This window comes from Rhinoderma darwinii, chromosome 3 (assembly GCF_050947455.1).
Source record: "Rhinoderma darwinii isolate aRhiDar2 chromosome 3, aRhiDar2.hap1, whole genome shotgun sequence".
NCBI classification, from domain to species: Eukaryota; Metazoa; Chordata; class Amphibia; order Anura; family Rhinodermatidae; genus Rhinoderma; species Rhinoderma darwinii.
In genome coordinates, this window is record NC_134689.1 from 16,532,515 (window position 1) to 16,556,361 (window position 23,847).

The 23,847-nt window shown below is 46.5% G+C and overlaps 1 protein-coding gene across 2 annotated transcripts in view; it reads left to right on the forward strand.

Moving 5' to 3' along the window:
• Nucleotides 1-1,166: 1,166 nt before the first annotated feature.
• The window catches only part of FERRY3 (FERRY endosomal RAB5 effector complex subunit 3), a 42,764-nt gene continuing 20,083 nt past the window's right edge, over nucleotides 1,167-23,847 (forward strand). The window contains exons 1-9 of one of the 2 annotated variants that reach the window (XM_075856038.1): nucleotides 1,167-1,317; nucleotides 5,524-5,717; nucleotides 9,567-9,712; nucleotides 11,910-12,091; nucleotides 12,871-12,970; nucleotides 14,054-14,175; nucleotides 15,874-15,980; nucleotides 16,070-16,267; nucleotides 17,029-17,157. In XM_075856038.1, coding sequence (XP_075712153.1) covers nucleotides 5,540-5,717; nucleotides 9,567-9,712; nucleotides 11,910-12,091; nucleotides 12,871-12,970; nucleotides 14,054-14,175; nucleotides 15,874-15,980; nucleotides 16,070-16,267; nucleotides 17,029-17,157 — 1,162 coding nt within the window. In that variant the 5' untranslated portion in view covers nucleotides 1,167-1,317; nucleotides 5,524-5,539. The remainder of the gene's footprint in view (nucleotides 1,318-5,523; nucleotides 5,718-9,566; nucleotides 9,713-11,909; nucleotides 12,092-12,870; nucleotides 12,971-14,053; nucleotides 14,176-15,873; nucleotides 15,981-16,069; nucleotides 16,268-17,028; nucleotides 17,158-23,847) is intronic. The other variant, XM_075856037.1, reaches the window with a different exon arrangement.

The window sequence follows — 23,847 nt, forward strand, 5'->3', positions numbered from 1 at the left end:
GCTCAGAAAATTTCCATAGCGTCTAGATGAGATTTATTAGAGAGAACCTTTCACCTACACATACACGTGCAGCATGTAATAGGCAGGGCTTCACAAACCTTGTTTCACTTGGAAAAAAAAAAATTCTATCCTCCGTTATTTAGATATTGGTGCCGATATATTTGGTGCCAAATATGTAAATAACCCCCATAACTGTCAACAGGGCATTTCTTTATTTTTAAATAGCATGGGGGGCGTGTTTCTTATCGCTCTGACATTGTCCAATCAGCTACGGACAGTGCGAGAGCGGCTCGTGCTGTGTGATCTGTCTCGCGAGATCGCAGTCTTGTCGTTCTGCAGAGAGCGCGCACCCTCACCCATGCGCGCACATCTCCGACGTCGCCGCTCCTGATGATACTCCTGCCGCCACGGAACAGAAGAGGAGGAGATGGAAATACCCCTTTAAATGCTACAGAGTTGCAGTTGACTTTAGTGTTCTCCAGTTGGTTGCACTCCCATTCATTTCAATGAGACAGGTAGTCCCAAAAAAGGGTGAAAAAAAAAAAGTGTCACAATGTTGCGTCAAAGCTGCATTTGCCTTCACTGTAACTCTGGCGCTGTAGCCTATAGGCTAGGGCTACACAGCGACTTTGGTCACGCAACATCATCTTGCATGGCAAAAAATGTGTGTGATTTGTTGGGGGCTTGCATCGATGTTGCACATCTATTTTAGGGTACGATTTGGTTGCACCCAAAAAAGTAAATGCCAATGAGTCGCACGCGACCTATATCAAAGTCTGTGATGGCAAAGTTGCTTCTGATCTGCAACGAAAACTCCCAACAGATTTTCGCCACTGTCATGATCACATCACAAGCATTAGTTGCGTTGTGGTGCGACCAAAGTCGCCGTGTAGCCCAAGACTGGAGCCACACATGGACTTTTCTTGTAGGACTGCTTTAATTTCAATTAGTTTGTGACTTACATACAACTTTTATTTACATGTGTCTTTTTTTGTCTTTGTTGAGCGACAGTTGCATAAAAATCGCATAAGCATATAATTTCCACCTGTCGTGCTACAAAAATCTGCCTGTTGTCTCCGATGTGAACACTAGATGGTGCTCTAGAGCTGCTCTAGTGATTAATTCGCTCGCCTGTGCTTGTTTGGGCTTAGTAGCCACCCGTAGTCCGCTAAGGCTCATGGGTTATCCGGGGAGATGACTCCTGTCATGGGTTGTTGTGAAGATGCTGTGGCGTTAAAATAGCCGCCAGGGGAGAGAGATTCCCGGTATTCAAAACACGGTGAATCGGGGGCATCTGTGCCGCAGGTAAAACATATAGTAAGTGAGGGAAAACACTAGAGGGCGCTGTTTTGCAGCTGGAGTTTACGGTAGTCCAGCAGAACCTCTAGCTGTCAATCAAAGGTGGGGCATTACATGGACACATGGTGATGGTCACTAGAGGGCGCTGTCTCACAGCCAGGGTTCACTTCTCAGTGATTGACAGCTGCTCTAGTTGTCAATCAAAATTCATCTAGCCCTAATGGGCATCCAGTCCCTGCAACACTGTTACCTATAGATAATTACTTATTGGTATTGGAATTAGAGGTCGTATTGCTTGTCCCCAAAGGAGAATCTTCTCTTTAATGTGACTAAGGTTGTATAACCCTTTATAGTGCGTCGCCTGCAACTTTGTTTCATTTTCCGTTCATTGACATTCATGGGTTGCAGCATTTAGGGAATTGCTTGAGTAGCAAAACCCTAATATAATGTTATTACCGGAATTGTTTTCAATATTGACAATTAAGAAACTCATTCACCATGACGAGTCTGGTTATCCATGCACAGCTCTGTTCACACCATGTCTGGATCAATCTGCCCTTTGATTTCCGTTGTATAATTTTTGTGAATTAGGTCACTGTGTACATACATTACATTACTTATCCTGTACTGATCCTGAGTTATATCCTGTATTATACTCCAGAGCTGCACTCACTATTCTGCTAGTGGAGTCACTGTGTACATACATTACATTACTTATCCTGTACTGATCCTGAGTTACATCCTGTATTATACACCAGAGCTGCACTCACTATTCTGCTGGTGGAGTCACTGTGTATATACATTACATTACTTATCCTGTACTGATCCTGAGTTACATCCTGTATTATACTCCAGAGCTGCACTCACTGTTCTGCTGGTAGAGTCACTGTGTACATACATTACATTACTTATCCTGTACTGATCCTGAGTTACATCCTGTATTATACTCCAGAGCTGCACTCACTATTCTGCTGGTAGAGTCACTGTGTACATACATTACATTACTTATCCTGTACTGATCCTGAGTTACATCCTGTATTATACTCCAGAGCTGCACTCACTATTCTGCTGGTAGAGTCACTGTGTACATACATTACATTACTTATCCTGTACTGATCCGTAGTTATATCCTGTATTATACTCCAGAGCTGTACTCACTATTCGGCTGGTGTAGTCACTGTGTACATACATTATATTACTTATCCTGTACTGATCCTGAGTTATATCCTGTATTATACTCCAGAGCTGCACTCACTATTCTGCTGGTGGAGTCACTGTGTACAGACATTACATTACTTATCCTGTACTGATCCTGAGTTATATCCTGTATTATACTCCAGAGCTGCACTCACTATTCTGCTGGTGGAGTCACTGTGTACATACATTACATTACTTAGCCTGTACTGATCCTGAGTTACATCCTGTATTATACTCCAGAGCTGCACTCACTATTCTGCTGGTGGAGTCACTGTGTATATACATTACATTACTTATCCTGTACTGATCCTGAGTTATATCCTGTATTATACTCCAGAGCTGCACTCACTATTCTGCTGGTAGAGTCACTGTGTATATACATTACATTACTTATCTAGTACTGATCCTGAGTTACATCCTGTATTATACTCCAGAGCTGCACTCACTATTCTGCTGGTGGAGTCACTATGTACATACATTACATTACTTAGCCTGTACTGATCCTGAGTTACATCCTGTATTATACTCCAGAGCTGCACTCACTATTCTGCTGGTGGAGTCACTATGTACATACATTACATTACTTATCCTGTACTGATCCTGAGTTATATCCTGTATTATACTCCAGAGCTGCACTCACTATTCTGCTGGTAGAGTCACTGTGTATATACATTACATTACTTAGCCTGTACTGATCCTGAGTTACATCCTGTATTATACTCCAGAGCTGCACTCACTATTCTGCTGGTGGAGTCACTGTGTACATACATTACATTACTTATCCTGTACTGATCCTGAGTTATATCCTGTATTATACTCCAGAGCTGCACTCACTATTCTGCTGGTAGAGTCACTGTGTATATACATTACATTACTTAGCCTGTACTGATCCTGAGTTACATCCTGTATTATACTCCAGAGCTGCACTCACTATTCTGCTGGTGGTGTCACTGTGTACATACATTACATTACTTAGCCTGTACTGATCCTGAGTTACATCCTGTATTATACTCCAGAGCTGCACTCACTATTCTGCTGGTGAAGTCACTGTTTACATACATTACATTACTTATCCTGTACTGATCCTGAGTTACATCCTGTATTATACTCCAGAGCTGCACTCTCTATTCTGCTGGTGGAGTCACTGTATACATACATTACATTACTTATCCTGTACTGACCCTGAGGTACAGCCTGTATTATACTCCGTATTATACAGCTGGATTCCCATTTCTGCTGGTTGTCAGTGGAAACAGTAAGCAAGCTTAGCTGGGCTCTTATAATGCAGTTAGTTTTTCCTACATCAGATTACTGTACAGTTTCTGGTGTATAGATGACACTTTCCAGAATGCAAATCATCAGAGAAAGCTCTGGGCAGACATTGAACCAGCAAAGAATGCTGGGAGATTTCAGCTCTAAAGCTTACAGAACTATGAATGCAGCTCTGAAGTATAATACAGACTGGAAGTCCGGATCAGTACAAGATATGTATTTCCAAAGTGACTCAATGAATGGTGAACATGGAAGGTGTCATGAAATATTTTTTATTTTTTATCCAATTGCTTTTAGTATGATATTAAAATAAATTTTATTTATTTGTGTTCTACTTTTTATTTATTTTTTACTTCTCTAGGGGGGCTGCCATTTTTTTTTTCATCTCTGTATGTGTCGATTAACAACACATACAGAGATGGAATACGGCACATACAACCCCATAGAGACTGCGAACGGGAGTCTTTCTATTCACTGGAGTGTACGCCGTCTGTGTGGGAACGCCGCATGCGCCGCTCCCACACAGACCAGAACGAAGCTCGTTCGCAGAGTAAAATCCGGCGCCATTTTATGTGGACCAGAAGCCGCAGCCGAACAGTAAGATGACGACTTCCGGCCGCGGCTTCCGGCCATATGTTCAAGGAAGTGAAGACGCAAGGAATAGGAGCGGAGGCGGCAGGAGCAGGTAAGTTATGTCTGTGTATGTTCGTGTGATACTGTCTGCTGAGCACTGTATCTAATCCTCCTACACTGTGCATTTGCTCAGAAAATGGCGGCACACAGTGTAGGAGGTTTGAAGATTCAGCCCCCTCCTTCGCCTGGCACTAGCCAGAAGAAGGGAGGGGGGATTGTGTGAGGACACTAGAGCGAGTGTGTCTACCCCAAATTTGCAGCATAAAGCAATGAGGTTGCTTTACCACATGCCAATGCTGCAATTTTGGGAATTGCTCCCTCTAGTGCCCAGCACATGGAAATGTTATAAATTAGAATCTAATTTATAATATTTCCTGACTTGTGAAAAAAATAAATAAATTAAAACAATGTGTAATCACTCAAATAATAATTGTTTAACTAAGAAAAAAAAAAAAAAAAAATTTCTAGCGACACATTCCCTTTAAATGCTGGTGTCATGCTCCACCCCTATGCATAGCTATGGATGCAGAGCAGTATATATATATTATACGTAGGGAAATTGGGGCGGAGCACGGCACCAAAGCTCTAATAAGAGAAGCGTGTACAGACAGGTTAGTTGTTGTACACGGTGACCCCGAGTGGTAAGAGTTCCGGGTAAAGCTTCCCCATTGTATAATAAAAAAAAAGTTCTGCAACTTTCTAATATACTTTATGGTTCAAATTCTCACCATTTTCAGCACCTCTGCTTGCTGTCAGTAGATGGGCACATTCATTGTTTACATTAAGAGGCAAAACAACGCATCCTGATCATGTTCACCTGCCACAGGTTACACTGGTTAAGAGTATCACAGCTCTAGCTTGTAAAAGCCTAATCCTGCTTACACAGCTGCCAAGGTTGTTACAGTATCAGTGTTGACAATCACCTCGGACCTAATCGCAGCAGATGCACAACTTTCTCCACGCTGATAGCTCTTTCTACCTATGCTTTATGCATTGTAACAAGCGGTCAGCTGTGTGAACAATATATAAACAATGAATGTTTCTATACACTGATAGCAAGCAGAGATTTTGAAGATTATAATGAATTGTCTCTAAACTGAGCAGTCTTTGGTTCTCTTTTAGCTGAAGACACGACACGATGAAGCCTGGAAAAGGGAAGACCTGTTACACAGAGCGGGATTTTTTGTACAACTTCAATGCAGGATCCCAGAGCTTTCTTCTCACTGTCCCGCTCCAATTCCCAGTCCAAGAAAACCTCGATCACTTACACGGACGTCTGATGCTCCTACACGACTTGCCCTGTTTCATAGAACAAGGTGATTACAGGATTATTTATACATGATTTTTTGGGCTAAAGGGATATAGAAGTTTATATAATTAAAGGGAACCTGTCAGCATGGCAGCTGCGTCCAGCATGATATAGCGACAGGTGTCCTGATTCCCTAAAACGGTGCGGCGCTGTAGAGTAAAATATAGTTTAATGGGATCAGGGCACCTGTCACTGTATCATGCTGCCCGAGGTTAAGGTACCCTGTTTTGATGTTTAAAGGGAAACTCCTTGTAAATTCTCACCTGTAGTCATGATATCTGATGTCACTTCCATAATGAAATAGAAGGCGGGATGCGCCTGGGTCGTTGCATAGCAACTATCTAGGAATGCACAGGGTGACCACCACAAGCCTTCTTAGCCCTATGTCCTCTCTTGTTGTCACTCACTCACCTCCCGGCTGCTTCCTGTCCCCTATACATGATGTAAGATTATTGCCAACCAATCATGTCTGCCCCTCTATGCAGTAGGCTGGAGTGTGCACACTGCCTGTGACATGCGCGCTGCTGCACAGGGCACAGTCTGTCGCCTCTCCTGTGCGTTAGTCCTGCAGCTGTGTCTCTCCACCATTTGGAATGATTTATATCGCTATAGCTTCTGATCGATGTGATCGAGCCACTCATCCTTATATAATCAGGAGAAAAAAGGGTTGTTGGACATCAGCATACCATCACTTCATTTTATTTCAGGCAGGGAATACAAAACCAGGGATGTTTCGGCTTAGACGGAAGTGAGGGCATGCCGACTCCAACAACCCTACCTTACTTCACTATTATATGATGGGTATAGGCTAATCCATGAGGATGGACTTTTCCTTCCGTTATCACCATCCTACATGGGACGTTCGTGCTGCTTCCACTATCCGGTTTTGTCACCACCTTTATATGATGTCATCATGGGACAATCAAGATGGTGGACAGAAGCTGGATTATCCGTTTACGCCTATCCCTCTTGCACACGACCAAGTGGCACCCAATCATTTTTACGGACCCATTCGCTTCGGGTCCGACTCTCCGATCCATGGAAAGATAGAACATGTCTTTCCGCGGACCACGGACGGGACTCGGGCGGCACACAAGGTCGTGTGCATTAGAGCTTGGAGGTGGCATGCAGGTAAAAAGGACACTGGTATAAAGTGGGTTAGATCAAGGGGTAGTGGGAAAGATACAATAGAGAAAGTCCTGCCAAGCCCTCTTGCCTCTTCTTGGTTAGGAACTAGATTTAGATGCCATTCTGGGCATTTGGAAAGCTGGTGAGGAGCAGTTCAGGCATCTGTATGGTCGTTAATGGCTGCCACCCAGTATATGTTACCCTTGTAGGAATGACTGGGTAGAAAATCTGTTACTATGGTATGTGGCATACCGCGCCAACCCTGGGGTTTGTAGTTCTGTGACTAGCCGGGTGATGTGGGTTGGCATGGCATCTCCGGTTGAATCCAGCTGGTGTAAACAAGACGGCCATATGGGATGGTGCCATGCCGGGATATTTTGCACAAGATGCTGTTGCTCACAGTTAATGAAGCAGAGACGTAGCAGCTTGTTGGTGTGACCCTGACCCTGCGAGACCGAGACAGCTGGCCAAGAACCTGAGTGCTTACAGCCGCCCGACATGTCTCACAATCCTCCACGTACACGGCCCTGGAATATTATTTATTGCCAATTAGTTATATGGCACTGACTAGCCTTACACCCGCGGACAGGGCCAGATTATAGCATTTGCCCCTGGTCCCCCCCATAAATCTGACCTTCCCACCACGCAGGTCCCACTCTGAACTACCTCTATGGTGGGTCGTCCTAAATTTACATCATATCGCTGGATGTGGTATTATTTGGGCACTGTATGGGACTATTATGCAGGCACTCCGAAGCAGTATTATGTGAGTACTCTATGGTGGCATTATTTGGGCACTGTATGGGACTATTATGCAGGCACTCTAAGGCCTCATGCACACAACCATAATTTTGATCTGCAATTACGGATCCGTAATTGCGGATCAAAATACTGATCCATTAATTTCTATGGCCCATGGATAACTTCCCGTATATTTATGGGAAGGTGTCTGGGCCGTAGAAATGACCCTAAAAAAATAGCACATGTCCTATTTTTTTAATTTGCGGATTGTGCTCCTATATTTTATAATGGGAGCACGGCCCGCAAATGCAGTTGCCAGTCCGCAGCCATCCATGCCCGTAATTACCAGCCATGTGCATGAGGCCTAAGGCAGTGTTATGGGAGTACTCTGTGGTGGTATTATGTGGGCACTGTATGGGACTATCATGGAGACACTCTAAGGCGGTGTTATGGGAGTACTCTGGTGGTATTATGTGGGCACTGTATGGGACTATCATGGAGACACTCTAAGGCGGTGTTATGGGAGTACTCTGGTGGTATTATGTGGGCACTGTATGGGACTATTATGGAGACACTCTAAGGCAGTGTTATGGGAGTACTCTGTGGTGGTATTATTTGGGCACTGTATGGGACTATCATGGAGACACTCTAAGGCGGTGTTATGGGAGTACTCTGGTGGTATTATTTGGGCACTGTATGGGACTATCATGGAGACACTCTAAGGCAGTGTTATGGGAGTACTTCATGGTGGTATTATTTAGGTACTTTATGGCTTTATTGTGGTGACACTCTGGCAGTATTATATTGGCATTGTATGACTGTAGAAGACTATGGTAGTATTATGTGGGTTCTCTTTGGTGTTCGCCTTTAGACTTTGTGGCACAATCATGTACAACCGCTATTCCTGTCTAGAGCAAATGAGTTCCCTTTTGGCCTCCGTCGGACTGGTATACGTCCGTATACCTTTTTTATTTTTTTTCTGAGGTATGGAATCGCTTAGGAGGCTGTGACGATACATACGTAAAATGCGTAAAAAAAAGTATACCCTAAAAAGTATGCCACTTTTTTTTAACATGGCAGCCGATGTGACGTACAGTATGCCACTATATGATGTCAGCCCATCCATTAAACGTGCACGTCATAAGCTTTACATGACCTATACGTTACGTGGCTGCCATGATACCCTATGAGTTATGGATGCGTGTGACGTATGACTAAGGGCTCATTCAGACGGGCATGTATCTCGCGGTCGTCACACCGACTCATGTATTTCAATGGGGCCGTTCTCACAACTGTTGTTTCAACGGAGTTTGTTTAGGATCTGTGAAAAATTTGAATATGTCCTATTTTTTGGCGCTTCACGCATCCCTCTCTAGTCTATGGGGGGTGCATGATAACTGCAGTTTTTCACGTCCCAGGTTGGCCACATTCACACGAAACAGTGGAAACCGCCAGCTATAACGGTATTGGTTTAGCGCATATATCATGAGATCTCATGACCTATCTATAAACGTATCCCAACATGGTCTATGGGTGACGGAGGCCACTATTAGGCATCCGTCACATCCCATGTTTAACGTATACGCCGTTACATTACTATCGTCGATTGGCGCTAAATACGGGGCATTAATCTGCCGGTGTAAAACCAGCCTAAGTGGCATCTGCAACCATGGAAACAATCAATGCCGCGCACACGATCCTTCCATGACCATCTCCTTTTTATAAGGTGGACTCGCGCTATTCATAACGTGTTGGCAGGAACTTCGCGCTTCTGAGTTTTCAACAGGTGCTTTCAGGCCCATATCAAGGCTCCGGAGTTATTCCCGTACACTGCAGACCCGAAATAATTCTCTTAATTAAGCCTCCTATACCTGTAAGCGGGGTAACCCTTTATAGGGTTGTTTTTATGTCATCCTGGTTCATCTTTCATCCTATTTCTTGAATTAACCCTTCTTTGACCTTTATTTTAATGTTATCTTTGCAACAGACGTAAAGCAATCTCTGAGTCGGTTTGTCAGGGAGGAAACCATTAAAGATTTTGACAGAGAAGCTGAGCAGGCGCTGGAAGCGGTGAACTCGGGCCAGGTGGATGTCGGCTCCTTGGCCAATACCTGGATGAAAGCCTATACAGAGGTGAGCGGGGCTGATATAAGAGGCCTCAATAACTATGAGCACGACTTCTCCTCGCTAGGGCTCTGTTCACATCTGCGTCGTGGTTTCCGCAGTGCCGAAAAAGTCGTAAAACGGATACCACAGGCTCCCGACGGGCGTCATTGATGCCAAATCAGATTAAATCTTTCTGTTTCAATTCCTTGCCATTTTGTAAGACCTTTGCTTGCTGTAGTGAATTGTACCATTCTTGTTTACATTCAGAGGCTGAAAACTTGTCCTGCTCACATAGCTGTAGTTTGTTACAATGTATCCATCTAGGTTAGAGCTATGAGCCTGGAGTCCAGGACAAGAGGGAAGGACGTGATGCTGCAGTGTTGAGCTCACAGAGGATTGCCTAAACTGATAGATTGTAACAAACCTGCAGCTGTGTAAGCATGTAAAGAAGGGGATCTTGAAAATGGTGAGAAATGAAGCACAAAGTTTATGTGCATCATTTATTTTACAATGATTAAGCTTAATTTACATAAGACTGGACCCCTTTTTGGTCCATTGTACCAGTCCAGTTCTGAGCGGCAGGCAGTTTCCACATCAGGACGAGGATAGTTGTCCAGCTGATCACATGGGTACAGCAAGTGTGACCATGCGATCAAGAGCGGGGCAAGCGGCACAGCCGCAAACCCGCTCTGCATACCGGGGTACAGCGCTCGGCTATCTCCTTCAGTACTACAGAGAATGAATGGAGCGGCTGTGCACATGACTGCCGCTTCACTCGAACAGGGGACTCGGGAACCCCGTTCTCCGGATCGGTTGGGGTCACAGCGTTCAAACTGGGAGTTTTGGTGGAATTATGCGTCTAAATGATATACACATATTTGGTATCGTAACAACCTGTACAATAAATTTAGAGCTTCACTTATCCTGATTATTGTTTTCTGGGAAAAATATATATATTTTTCCATTTCTGCACTTTTGCCCCAAAAAAATGTATGTAAATTCAACACTGATATATATGTGGCAAACAATGGCACCTACATAAAGTACAACTCATCCCAAAGAAAACAAAGCCTTCTACAGCTGCGTCGTACGAAGAATAAAAAAGTATTGTCCGCCGGAATGTAAAGAAGAAAGATCTAAAAATGATTCTGGTCTTCAAGGGGTTAACAACCAAAACTGGGTACTACGGGGGCACCGTCCAACAACCACAATCTTTTCAGTGGCAGCGGCTTAACCTCCTATAGTAAACCTGCTCGGCTGATCCAGTCGTCCATGTTTTTTGGGGGCAAATGGGGGGATATAGTTGTCAAATGGACGAGCGCTCAGCCGACAACTCTCTTCATGGTGAATGGGCAAGGAGACGCGATATAACCATCTTTATGGAGAGAACATCCCATAGAACAGCGGCTATGTGTAAATCACTTATTATGTTTTTTTGTGGGATGGCCGATGTAAAGAGAATGACAGGTAGGGGGCAGTAGAACGCTGCCACTATGGAAAAATACAGAGATATATTTAAGGTTTGTTAATGTGCGAATATATCTTGGTACAATTTCTGAAATGCAGTGGTGCACCTATATGGGGGTGCAGAGGTAACAGTCAAACCCAGGCTCTCGTACCAGAGGGGGCACAAGGGGATTCATTAGGTGTCCCTCGGACCAGAAGAGTTTGTGCACCACTGGTCTAAACACAGCCGTAAAAGAAGTCACAACACTTAAAGGAGTTGTCCCGCGAAAATAATTTAGCACCTACCCACAGGATAGGGGATAAATATAGGATCGCTGCGGGTCCGACCAATGTGCCCCCTGCGATCATGAGAACAAGGGTCCCGTGTCCCCTGTTTGAATGCAGCGGTGGACATGCAGGCAGGCTACCCCTCAATTAATTCTCGATGGGACTGACGGAGATAGCTAAGATTGAAGCCCCCGTCCCCCCGAGCTCGGCTATCTCTGTCAGTCCCATAGAAAATGAATGGAGCGGTAGCCTGCACGCATGTCCACCGCTCCATTCAAACAGGGGACACGGGATCCTCGTTATCACTGGGGGTCCCAGAAGTCGGATCGCAGTGATCATACAATTATTCTAAAGGGATGACCCCTTTAATGAGCAAAAGGAACCAGGGAATGTGACTGGGATATGCCATGTTACCCCTTCACTCTATTTAGAGGACAGGTGCCCTTTAAACTGTGCTGAGCTAACCAACAGTAACACCCCCTTCCTGCAGACAACACTAGAACATGCTCGTCCTGAGGAACCCAATTGGGATGAAGATTTTGCCGACATTTATCATGATCTCATCCACTCCCCGGAGTCTGAAACACTTCTGAACCTGGAGCACAACTACTTTGTCAGCATCTCCGAACTCCTGGGAGAAAGAGACGTGGAGCTGAAGAAGTTACGAGAGAGGTAACTCCATATTTTATGTTCAAGCCATTGATTCGGGGTGGTCATAGACATAGGAAAGCCGCATATGTTTTCTGTACTAAGTATTCATGGTTTGCAAGATCTCTGCTTTCAGTCATTCAATAGGATTTTTTATTGTTTACTTTTAGTATGGCAAATGACCAGGAGTTAAAGGGTAACTAAACTTTTAAAAACTTTTGACATGTCAGAAGTTTTGATCAGTGGGAGTCCGAGCACTGAGACCCTCACCGATCGCTAAAACGAAGAGGCAGAAGCACTCGGGTGAGCGCTGTGCCACTTCGTTTCTGATCGTCTTTCCTCGGAGCGGTGTACAGGCTCAATAGAAAGTCGGTACACCGATTTCTCGGCTTTCTGAGGGAAGCCGATCAGAAACGAAGTGCCACAACACCCACCCGAGCACTTTTGCTGCTTCATTTGAGAGGGGATCCCAGTGCTCAGACGCCCACCGATATAACATGTCAAAAGTTTAGTTACCCTTTAAGCCATACAATTCTTTCTGCCGGCAGACACCACTAGGGGGAGCATACCGCATACTGTACTTTTATTAGTAATTGTATAAATTGTATGCAGTGAGCTCCCTCTAGTGGTGGCTGAAAGCAACCAGTTTTTTTATCATATTTTATCATTAGACTTTATGGCTACGCAGGGAATTTGGAGCTCTTTTTGGGATATATTATGATGCCCTTCAACTTCTAAGATTAAAAATCATTGATATTAAATGTACGCTGCAGTCACTGATATCATCCATCTCGTCCCTACAGGCAAGGCTTGGAGATGAATAAAGTGATGCAAGAATTGGGAAAGTCACGAAGCGACTACGATGTCAACTCAGTAGCCACTCAGCATTTTGAATCTCAGCAGGTGACTATCTCATGATCAGCGTAATATCACATTTCCCTTGCAGCCCCCCCCCCCCCCCAAATGATAACAACTGATCTCTGGGGGTTCCAGCAGTCAGACCCCCGACAATAAGCTCATAAATATAGGGATTGTATCGCAAAGACAACCTCTTCTTGTAATGAAGCCAACCGGGCGATCTTGTGATTTCTAAGGGTCTGACTTCTGAAACCCCCAGTGATCAGCTTGCCACTTCTGGGGAAATTAAGTATTACATGGCGGCTATTCAAATGTCTATGTAATACATGGATGGGCCAGGTACACCAGATCAAGGGCAACTGATACTTAGCAGAGCTTTGCTGGGATCATAGAGGGGTATCCCAGTCAGGGGACTCACCTCTATAACATCCATATGCCCTAATAGGTGATTTGGACAGGGGTTGTCTTAGGGATACAGCCCCTTTAACCGCTTCTGGATTTTGCTGTAAAAGCTGCGGAAACGGAAAATCTGCATCATTTCTGTCCTGTCTGAATCCAGCCTAACATGTGCCTGTCTAATATGACAGTATATTGTATATAAAAAAAATCCCTTTATGGGAAAAAAAAATTTAAAAATTGTTACAATTTTTTTTAATAATTACATTTTAATTTTTTTTTAATAATAAATACATTTTATAAAAAAACAACATATACTATAATTATATACGCTTACTATATTGTAGGTCAGCAATAAACAACTTCAAAAATAAAAAGGGAAAAAACATGGCCGAATAGTGTTTTTATTTTGATTGTAACCCTAAAATTAAATGTAAATTTTTTTTAAGTGCTAACATATATGTTCCCCAAAATGGTACGTGTAGAAACTACAACTTGTCCCGCAAAAAAAAACAGGACCCCGCGTCGCCGCGTTGTTGCAAAAATAAAAAATACATTTAGTTCCGGAATGGTGAGACGGAAAATCCAAACTTTTTGTGTGCTCCTGAAGGTCAAAAATGGCCTGGTCCTCAAGGGGTTAAGGGAGCTGCCGAATGTAAGGGGGTCGTCCTGGTGGGACAACCCTTTTTAAATAACCTTTAATAAACTTCTCTTCATAATTTTTTTTTGCAGCTGCTAGAAAATAAATGGAGCACAGAGCTGAAGCAATTATCTACAATCCAGAAACAGGAATATCAGGAGTGGGTGATCAAGTTACACCAAGACCTCAAAAATCCCAACAACAGTTTTATAAGGTGAGAGGAAACCGAAAAACAAGGAGGTTCATATTTTTTCTGGGCTAGGGGGCGCATACGTATACATTGTTCCCTTACACACCTGCAGAAAGCCAAGCATCCAGAACCACGGGTGTATATCACACGGACTTGACGTTCAGTGACATTTATTACGACTGTACAGAACTGTTTCACGCTTGTTAGTCCTCATCAGGGCAGGATATAGAAACCACAGAGGGATTTGGGGGGGACCGTCCTATTTTATTCTGTATGCATATCATGAGTAGGACTTAAAGGAACAGTAAGCATGTTTACTGTAGACTTAGAGGGGTTTTGGTTGTGCACATCGTAGTTAAAACTGGATTTACTAAACAGAATCCAGCGCACAAAAAACCTTAAAGGGGTTTTCTGGGACTTACGAGGACAGGAGGGAGATTTGGGCTGCTGATGTTTTTACCTCACAGAGGATTGTCTTGACCAGATACAGTTGTAGCAATCACTCAGTATATTGAGGGCAGATACTGGACAGACTTTTCAGTAGGCCAAAATTTCGGTATTAAAAATCATTTTTGAAATTGGGTTTATATAATATTCTAATCTTCTGAGACTATACATTTTGGGTTTTCATTAACTGTTCCCATAATCATCAACAGAAAAATAAAAAAATTCTGGAAATAGATCACTGTGTGTGTAATGAATCTATAGAATATACGAGTTTCACTTTTTGTATTGAATTACTGAAATAAATGAACTTTTTGATGATATTCTAATTCATTGAGAAGGACTAGTATATAAGATAACCAAAGGAGCCAAAAAATCCCTCCACTCTTTGGGATACAGCAGTACTGTAATGTCATGGTTTCAGTATCTTGCACTGATGAGGACTAACAAGCCTGGAACAGTTCTCTGCATGTTAGACTTGATGGATCTGAATTAAAGGCGTAAAGATTTATCCCCTATCCGCCGGCATAGTCTACCTGTTCTATCCACCAGCGGTTCTAGATGCGTGGTCGTGTAATGGTCTTCTTTCTGTCTGAAATGTCTGATGGAAATTGTGTGACGGAAATCTGACAGCGGGTGGCGCTGTTGCATTGGTGCCTATGAGACACTTCTGGCGAAGAGGTGCTGCAAGTGACTAAAAGGCTCAGAGCTGAATTTCTGGTTCGATTGCAAATGTAATCATTGTATGATGAAAATGTCCACAACTTTCTAATATTCTTTGTGTTTGGATCTCTCATCATTTTCAAGATCTCTGCTTGCTCTGCTTGAATCAATGAATGGTTGCATGCTTATTTACATCAATTGGATGAAACTTGTAAAACCTAATACTTACCACAGCTTGCTACAGAGTTTGTTACAACTATATCCTGTCTACACAATCCTCGGTCAGGTAAACACTTCAGCAGCACAAATTTATCTCCTGATCTGGCAGTTTGCTACAATGTATCAGTGCAGGTGAAATATATCAGTCTGGAGTCCAGACTATTTAGCTCACAGAGGATTGTTTAGACTAGAGACATTGTAGCAACCCTCAGCTGTGAGATGTGTTAGATCTGTAGCGTCCGTACAATGTTCAGTATTTAGATATAAACAATATTGCTTCCATTCACTGACAGCAAGAGGAAATCCTGAAAATATTAAGTATTGAAACACAATGTAGAGGCAGGAGAGACTTGTATATGAGAAGTTACATGTTGATAATCTCATTCTCTTTCGTAGCGAAGACATTAAAGTGCAACCAAATCGCTTTCAAGAATCCGCCGATTCAGGTCGACCTGTGTACGAGGAGCGCGGGCAGCTGGAAGAAAGTTTCACCATACATTTGGGTAAGAGCCTTTATGACTCTTTTTATGACTCCACATCTGGGTGACAAGTTTCTGGGGGTCCGCGGCAGTCACTGTGCTCTTCTCTCCAGGTGCTCAGTTGAAGACCATGCACAACCTGAGGCTGCTGAGGGCCGACATGCTGGACTTCTGCAGACACAAGCGCAGCCACCGCAGTGGAGTGAAGCTGCATAGACTACAAACTGCCCTCTCCCTGTATTCAACCTCGCTGTGCGGCCTGGTCCTGTTAGTGGACAACCGCATTAATTCATTCAGCGGAATTAAAAGAGGTAAGATGACTCTAAACGTGATGATCTGTTCTAGATTTACTCTGCTGAGTGTGCAAGCTATTATTACCTGTTATCAGCCACCACTAGAGGGAGCCTTAGAGCATACTGTGTTATTATGGAGTTCAGTGTATAAATGTATGCAGTAAGCTCCTGAGCTCCCTCTAGGGGTGGTCGCAGGCAGCAAATAGTTTATTATTGGGGTAGTCCCAGAATTGACATGCATCACCTGTCCACAAAATGTGTGACGAGTCTGATCGCTGGGATCCCCACAATCACTAAAACGGGGGTCCTGACTTCCCTGTTCCTTTTTAATGCACGACTGCAGTGAGGAGGAGTTTGAATGGAGCGGAGGATGAACACGCGCGGCGCCGCTCCACTCAAAGTCTACGGGACGGACGGAGATAACCAAATACAGCGCTGTCCGTTTCATAGACACTGAATGGAGCGGTACTGCGCACGCTCATCCTCCTCTCCGTTCAAACTCCTCCTCACTGTGATCGTGAGGATCGCGAGTGATTGATGGGGGTCATTAGTAGTGGGGCCCCCAACGATCAGGCACTTATCACAGGGGATAAATGTCAGTTCTGGGAATATACCTTTAACTTTATGGTTATGCAGAGGTTTTGGAACTCTGTATCACAAAAGTAAAGCTCAGACCACAATAAAAATGATGATGAAAAATGATTCTGTTTTTTGCCAGCTTTATAAAGTCTATTACTTTTGAACTTTTGTTATTTGCTATTCTTTTGTCATTCATTCAGATTTTGCCACAGTCTGCCAGGAGTGCACTGACTTCCATTTCCCGCATCTACAGGAGCAGTTGGATGTGGTTCAGCAGGTGGTGCTGTATGCCAGAGCTCAGAGGAACCAAAAGGAAAAACGCCAACAAGGTCAGTGGGTTTCTTGTGGAAAATACACGGTGATGACATCACAAAACCATGACATCGTCCTGCCCATAAAACCTTAACATTGTACGGTGCATAATATGGTCCCACATAACGGATTGTGAACTGCTATTGGTTGAAATGGAAAGTCACCCCCCCCATCTAGGATTACATTGACAGAAACCGTTCACACAAACCCTCGCACTATGGCGAAGCGTAGATCAGACAGGATGGATCCCTCTAGGCTGATTGGTCAGAGAAATCTAGCAGCCGCTGATCTTAACCGCTGAATTTAGGGTCCGACTTGCCCAACGTTCGCTTTTATTGTTTCCGTGCTCATCATCTGACAGCATACAACATATAAGCCAAGACCAACTTATCACAGGGTATTAAATTGGCGATAGAACATATTGAAATTGAGTCCATCTGATCTTGTTGTGTCCCAAAGATAAGCGGTGCCATATATGTCATGTGGCCGCTTATCTCCTCTATAAAAATAACATGTCTGTTTGACTGAGCTAAATGGACAGGTTGATAGGTAAGTTTATGTGATATGTCTGTAAAATACGGTGCAGTTCCTGTCCCACCGGTCACCAGATGACTTGTCATTCAGCTACATGTCATGTCGTCACTATGTGCGATTGGCTGCCATGGTCATGTGAAGAGGTGAGTATATTATGAAGTTTGCTTTTTTGCTATGTCAAGCCCGTAGGAAGATTTTATTAGGGGTTGGACATCTCTTTAATGTGGACTCATTAAAAAAGAAGAAAGTGAAGAAGGTATACGCTGAAAAAATTGTGTATAGCAACAGCTGTTGCCCATGGCAACCACTCACTCCTGGTTGCTATGGGCAATCATCTTTCTAGAATACTTTTTCTAAATGTCTTCGTATATGTTTGAGTTCCCAGAATTGATCGGTTAAATATATGACTTGACCCGGCTCATCCAGGGGTCCCCCCTCCCCGGTCTCATCCAGGGGTCCCCTCTCCTTGGCCTCATCCAGTTGTCTTCTCCTCCCACCTAATCCAGGGGTCCCCCCTCCCCGGCCTCATCCAGGGGTCCCCACTCCCCGGCCTCATCCAGGGGTCCCCCCTTCCCGGCCTCATCCAGTTGTCTTCTCCTCCCCGGCCTCATCCAGGGGTCCCCTCTCCCCGGCCTCATCCAGGGGTCCCCCCTCCCCGGCCTCATCCAGGGGTCCCCCCTCCCCGGCCTCATCCAGTTGTCTTCTCCCACCTCATCCGGGGGTCGCCCCGTTTTGCTATATGTTCCTTTAAGCTTCGAGGGTTGTAAACAGCTTAAACCCGTGACGTGAATATATATCAGCACATAACAAAATGAAGACGCGTCTATATTTATCTGTGTCTGTATTTGGCGTGTCATCTGCTCTCTGCTGCTCTATAAATTGAAGTGCTGCTCGGACAATCCTAAATACAGCCAGCGGCTTTCACTAAGTAGTATGAAGAGGGGGAATAAACGGTCGGCATGACGATTTCAACAATTTGGCACCAATTCCAAGCTCCGAACTAAGAGGAACTTACAGGACCCATTTAATCCTTTCTGCGTAGACCCTGTTCAGATCTTAAGGGGGTCATAACCTCCGCTGTAAATTTCAGCACCTTAAAGAGCGATCTCAGAAGACCCCAACACATTGCAGACACAGATTATATACATAGGTTTTCTGGAGGAAAAAATGACCATACAGGTTCTATTGCACCGCTCATCCTGAGCCTCCTGGTTCCTGAATATAATACTAAGATTACTATGACATTTACACAAGCAGAGCAATTAGAAATTAAGGAGTGGAGGATGAGAGTAATAACTACAGTGCAGACTAATAAGCCATTCAGGGTGTGGGGAAAGCTGGGTGGCACTTATGGGAATTATAATGGCTTCCATTAGTAGCTGTCACCCGTGGGAAGATAAATAACAGAAACAGCTAGAAGCCAAACAATCAACTATCTTCCTTGAATCTGCCAAGCTGAACAGACATGTTGTCTCATTATCCGGGAGAGTGAGAAAAGTGGCTACAGGATACATCTGGCACCGCTTATCTAATATTGAAAAGGTTATAATACCACTCTTCGGTTCGATTTTTTTTTTTCCTATGACACATCTGGGTGAAGGTGGGCAGCCCCCGCATACAGGTGGGATCAGTAGTAGATCACATTTTACTGTCTGAACCTAATCAGTATTGGTAGGCTGACAGGCCCGCCCCTGGGCATCCACTTTGTTGGAGTTTTGGTAGGGGTGGGGTAAACCTGTTGGTTCCCGACACCAAAGATGAGGTATGTGCCCCTCTTCAAATCTCTACTCACTATACCAAGATTTTCAATAAATGTGCCTATTCTTCACAAAGACCCTCTTAGTGTTGCCTATTTAAGGGGGCAGTGCCAATTTTGATTGGTTTGTACTTCTTTAATAAAGGGGAACTTCTTTTACCACTTCGATTCAGCCAATTATGAGAGCTTTAGGCATTAGCATGAGGACTGGTTCTGTCACTGTTTGGGGGGGGGGGGGGGGCACTGTGAGGTAATTATTGCTGTTATGGGGCACTGTGGCTTGCTCAACGACGGTGCTGCAATCTCTTATTATAGCTGTTGTTATTATGGGGGCACTGTGACTGGTCACTTATGTCAGCGTTGCACTGTTATGGGGGCTTTATGCATGTCATGGGGAGGGGGGGTTGTACCTGTTTTTGATTTTTTTTAAATGTTGGAGGTTAGGGGGAACTTCAGAAAGGGTAACCTTGTCCGATTGCTGTACTGGGCTATGTATGGCCGGCGTAGAGTGTTTTGATACATATATTCAAGGAAAAAAGTGAGACCCCTTCCCGCGTTCATGCCCGTATACTAGAAGAGTCACCTGACTTTGCCCATTAGACATTGATTGTTGGTGGTCTCTCCTAATTTGCCTGAGTATTTGCAGGGTCTTGATGGCATGTGAGGAACCTCTGGTGTCGTATGACTCACAAAAATAAGATTACAAAAAATTCTGTTCATCTAAAGCCAGAAAGCCGGAGTCGTTTCTCTAATTATCCCGCTGTCATCATACGAATGTCACGTAAATATACCGCTAAATTACTGCCTAAAAGCGATAAAACATACGGCAGGGTCAGGTTTTATTACATCCAAAATGGACCTTTCACAGAGCGTTCCAGAAGCTATTCACCGAGATCTAAAGTGTCTACATTTTTCTTAATTGCCAAGAGGACCTGTCACCTCTCCTGACATGTCTGATTTAATAAATACCAATTCTGCAGCATATAGTCCTAGAACTCTGCGTTTTGCGTTCCTCTGTTAGTCCTCCTAGAAATGTATGAATAAATTGACAACTGGCGTGTCCCTACATTCTCATTCTGTCAGCACTGATTGGACAGTGTCAGTCTGTCTAGGGACACACCCCCAACTGGTAAAACCCAGTTGTTTATTTATTCATAAATTTCTAGGAGGAATAACAGAGGAATGGAACAATTTAAAGTTCTAAGAAAATAGGTTCCAGAATTGTTAATTAGTGGGAAATACAAGTAATTACTAACACAGACCTGTCAGGAGAGGTGAGGGGATGGTGAGGTGATCAGCAGGGGACTTTTCCTTTTACCAACCACTCTCTTTTACATGATATGTTGTTATAGCCGCGTCTCTGTTGTGAGTTGCAATTTTCTTGGGATGGTAATAGACGGGCAGATATCGCACAGGGGACAGTTTGTAAGTTTAGACGGAGCTGCATTCACACTCCTGCCGTATTGGGGAAAGGCAACATTGACTTCCCAAAATCTCAAATGCTCCCCATTCATTACCCAGTGGGCCACTCTGCAGGTTCTTGTGTTTCAGGTAAAAGCAGTATGTATTTAATGAAGTTGGTAAGGGCTCCATTTTTCTGATCCAGAAAATCTCCAAATCCCCTGCATAGCCATAACGCGGTGCGGGGAGTGTGGATGGAGAGGAGGAGCGTGGTGCAGGGAGTGTGGATGGAGAGGAGGAGAGCGGTGCGGGGAGTGTGGATGCAGAGGAGGAGCGCGGTGCGGGGAGTGTGGATGGAGAGGAGAGCGGTGCGGGGAGTGTGGATGGAGAGGAGGAGAGAGATGCGGGGAATGTGGATGGAGAGGAGGAGAGTGGTGCGGGGAGTGTGGATGGAGAGGAGGAGAGCGGTGCGGGGAGTGTGGATGGAGAGGAGGAGCGTGGTGCAGGGAGTGTGGATGGAGAGAAGGAGAGCGGTGCAGGGAGTGTGGATGCAGAGGAGGAGCGCGGTGCGGGGAGTGTGGATGGAGAGGAGAGCGGTGCGGGGAGTGTGGATGGAGAGGAGGAGAGAGATGCGGGGAGTGTGGATGGAGAGGAGGAGAGTGGTGCGGGGAGTGTGGATGGAGAGGAGGAGAGTGGTGCGGGGAGTGTGGATGGAGAGGAGGAGCGTGGTGCAGGGAGTGTGGATGGAGAGGAGGAGCCTGGTGCAGGGAGTGTGGATGGAGAGGAGTAGAGTGGTGCAGGGAGTGTGGATGCAGAGGAGGAGAGCGGTGCGGGGAGTGTGGATGCAGAGGAGGGAGGAGAGAGGTGCGGGGAGTGTGGATGGAGAGGAGAGAAGTGCGGGGAGTGTGGATGGAGAGGAGAGAGGTGCGTGGAGTGTGGATGGAGAGGAGGAGACTGGTGCGGGGAGTGTGGATGGAGAGGAGGGAGGAGAGCGGAGCGGGGAGTGTGGATGGAGAGGAGGGGGGAGAGCGGTGCGGGGAGTGTGGATGGAGAGGAGGTGAGAGGTGCGGGGAGTGTGGATGGGGAGGAGGAGAGCGGTGCGGGGAGTGTGGATGGAGGAGGAGAGTGGTGCGGAGAGTGTGGATGGAGGAGGAGAACGGTGCGGGGAGTGTGGATGGAGAGTGGTGCGGGGATGGAGGAGGAGGGCGGTGCGGGGAGTGTGGATGGAGAGGAGGAGAGCGTTGCGGGGAGTGTGGATGGAGAGGAGGAGGAGCGGTGCGGGGACTGTGGATGGAGAGGAGGAGGAGCGGTGCGGGGAGTGTGGATGGAGGAGGAGAGCGGTCGGGGAGCGTGGATGGAGGAGGAGAGCGGTGCGGGGAGTGTGGATGGAGAGCGGTGCGGGGAGTGTGGATGGAGAGCGGTGCGGGGAGTGTGGATGGAGAGCGGTGCGAGGATGGAGGAGGAGGGCGGTGCGGGGAGTGTGGATGGAGAGCGGTGCGGGGAGTGTGGATGGAGAGGAGGAGGAGCGGTGCGGGGAGTGTGGATGGAGAGGAGGAGAGCGGTGCGGGGAGTGTGGATGGAGAGGAGGAGAGCGGTGCGGGGAGTGTGGATGGAGAGGAGGAGAGCGGTGCGGGGAGTGTGGATGGAGAGGAGGAGGTGCGGGGAGTGTGGATGGAGGAGGAGAGCGGTGCGGGGAGTGTGGATGGAGGAGGAGAGCGGTGCGGGGAGTGTGGATGGAAAGTGGTGCGGGAGTGTGGATCGAGAGGAGGGAGGAGAGCGGTGCGGGGAGTGTGGATGGAGAGGAGGGAGGAGAGCGGTGCGGGGAGTGTGGATGGAGAGGAGGAGAGTGGTGCGGGGAGTGTGGATGGAGAGGAGGAGAGTGGTGCGGGGAGTGTGGATGGAGAGGAGGAGAGTGGTGCGGGGAGTGTGGATGGAGAGGAGGAGAGTGGTGCAGGGAGTGTGGATGGAGAGGAGGAGAGTGGTGCGGGGAGTGTGGATGGAGAGGAGGTGCGGGGAGTGTGGATGGAGAGGAGGTGCGGGGAGTGTGGATGGAGAGGAGGAGTGCGGGGAGTGTGGATGGAGAGGAGGAGAGCGGTGTGGGGAGTGTGGATGGAGAGGAGGAGCGGGGAGTGTGGATGGAGAGGAGGAGCGGGGGGTGTGGATGGAGAGGAGGAGCGGGGAGTGTGGATGGAGAGGAGGAGAGCGGTTCGGGGAGTGTGGATGGAGAGCGTTGCGGGGAGTATGGAGGGAGAGGAGGAGCGGGGAGTGGAGGGAGAAGAGGAGCGCGGTGTGGATGGAGAGGAGGAGAGCGGTGCGGGGAGTGTGGATGGAGAGGAGGAGAGCGGTCCAGGGAGTGTGGATGGAGAGGAGGAGAGCGGTCCAGGGAGTGTGGATGGAGGATGAGAGCGGTGCGAGGAATGTGGATGGAGTGGAGGAGAGCGGTGCGGGGAGTGTGGATGGAGAGTGGTGCGGGGATGGAGGAGGAGGGCGGTGCGGGGAGTGTGGATGGAGAGGAGGAGAGCGTTGCGGGGAGTGTGGATGGAGAGGAGGAGGAGCGGTGCGGGGACTGTGGATGGAGAGGAGGAGGAGCGGTGCGGGGAGTGTGGATGGAGGAGGAGAGCGGTCGGGGAGCGTGGATGGAGGAGGAGAGCGGTGCGGGGAGTGTGGATGGAGAGCGGTGCGGGGAGTGTGGATGGAGAGCGGTGCGGGGAGTGTGGATGGAGAGCGGTGCGAGGATGGAGGAGGAGGGCGGTGCGGGGAGTGTGGATGGAGAGCGGTGCGGGGAGTGTGGATGGAGAGGAGGAGGAGCGGTGCGGGGAGTGTGGATGGAGAGGAGGAGAGCGGTGCGGGGAGTGTGGATGGAGAGGAGGAGAGCGGTGCGGGGAGTGTGGATGGAGAGGAGGAGAGCGGTGCGGGGAGTGTGGATGGAGAGGAGGAGGTGCGGGGAGTGTGGATGGAGGAGGAGAGCGGTGCGGGGAGTGTGGATGGAGGAGGAGAGCGGTGCGGGGAGTGTGGA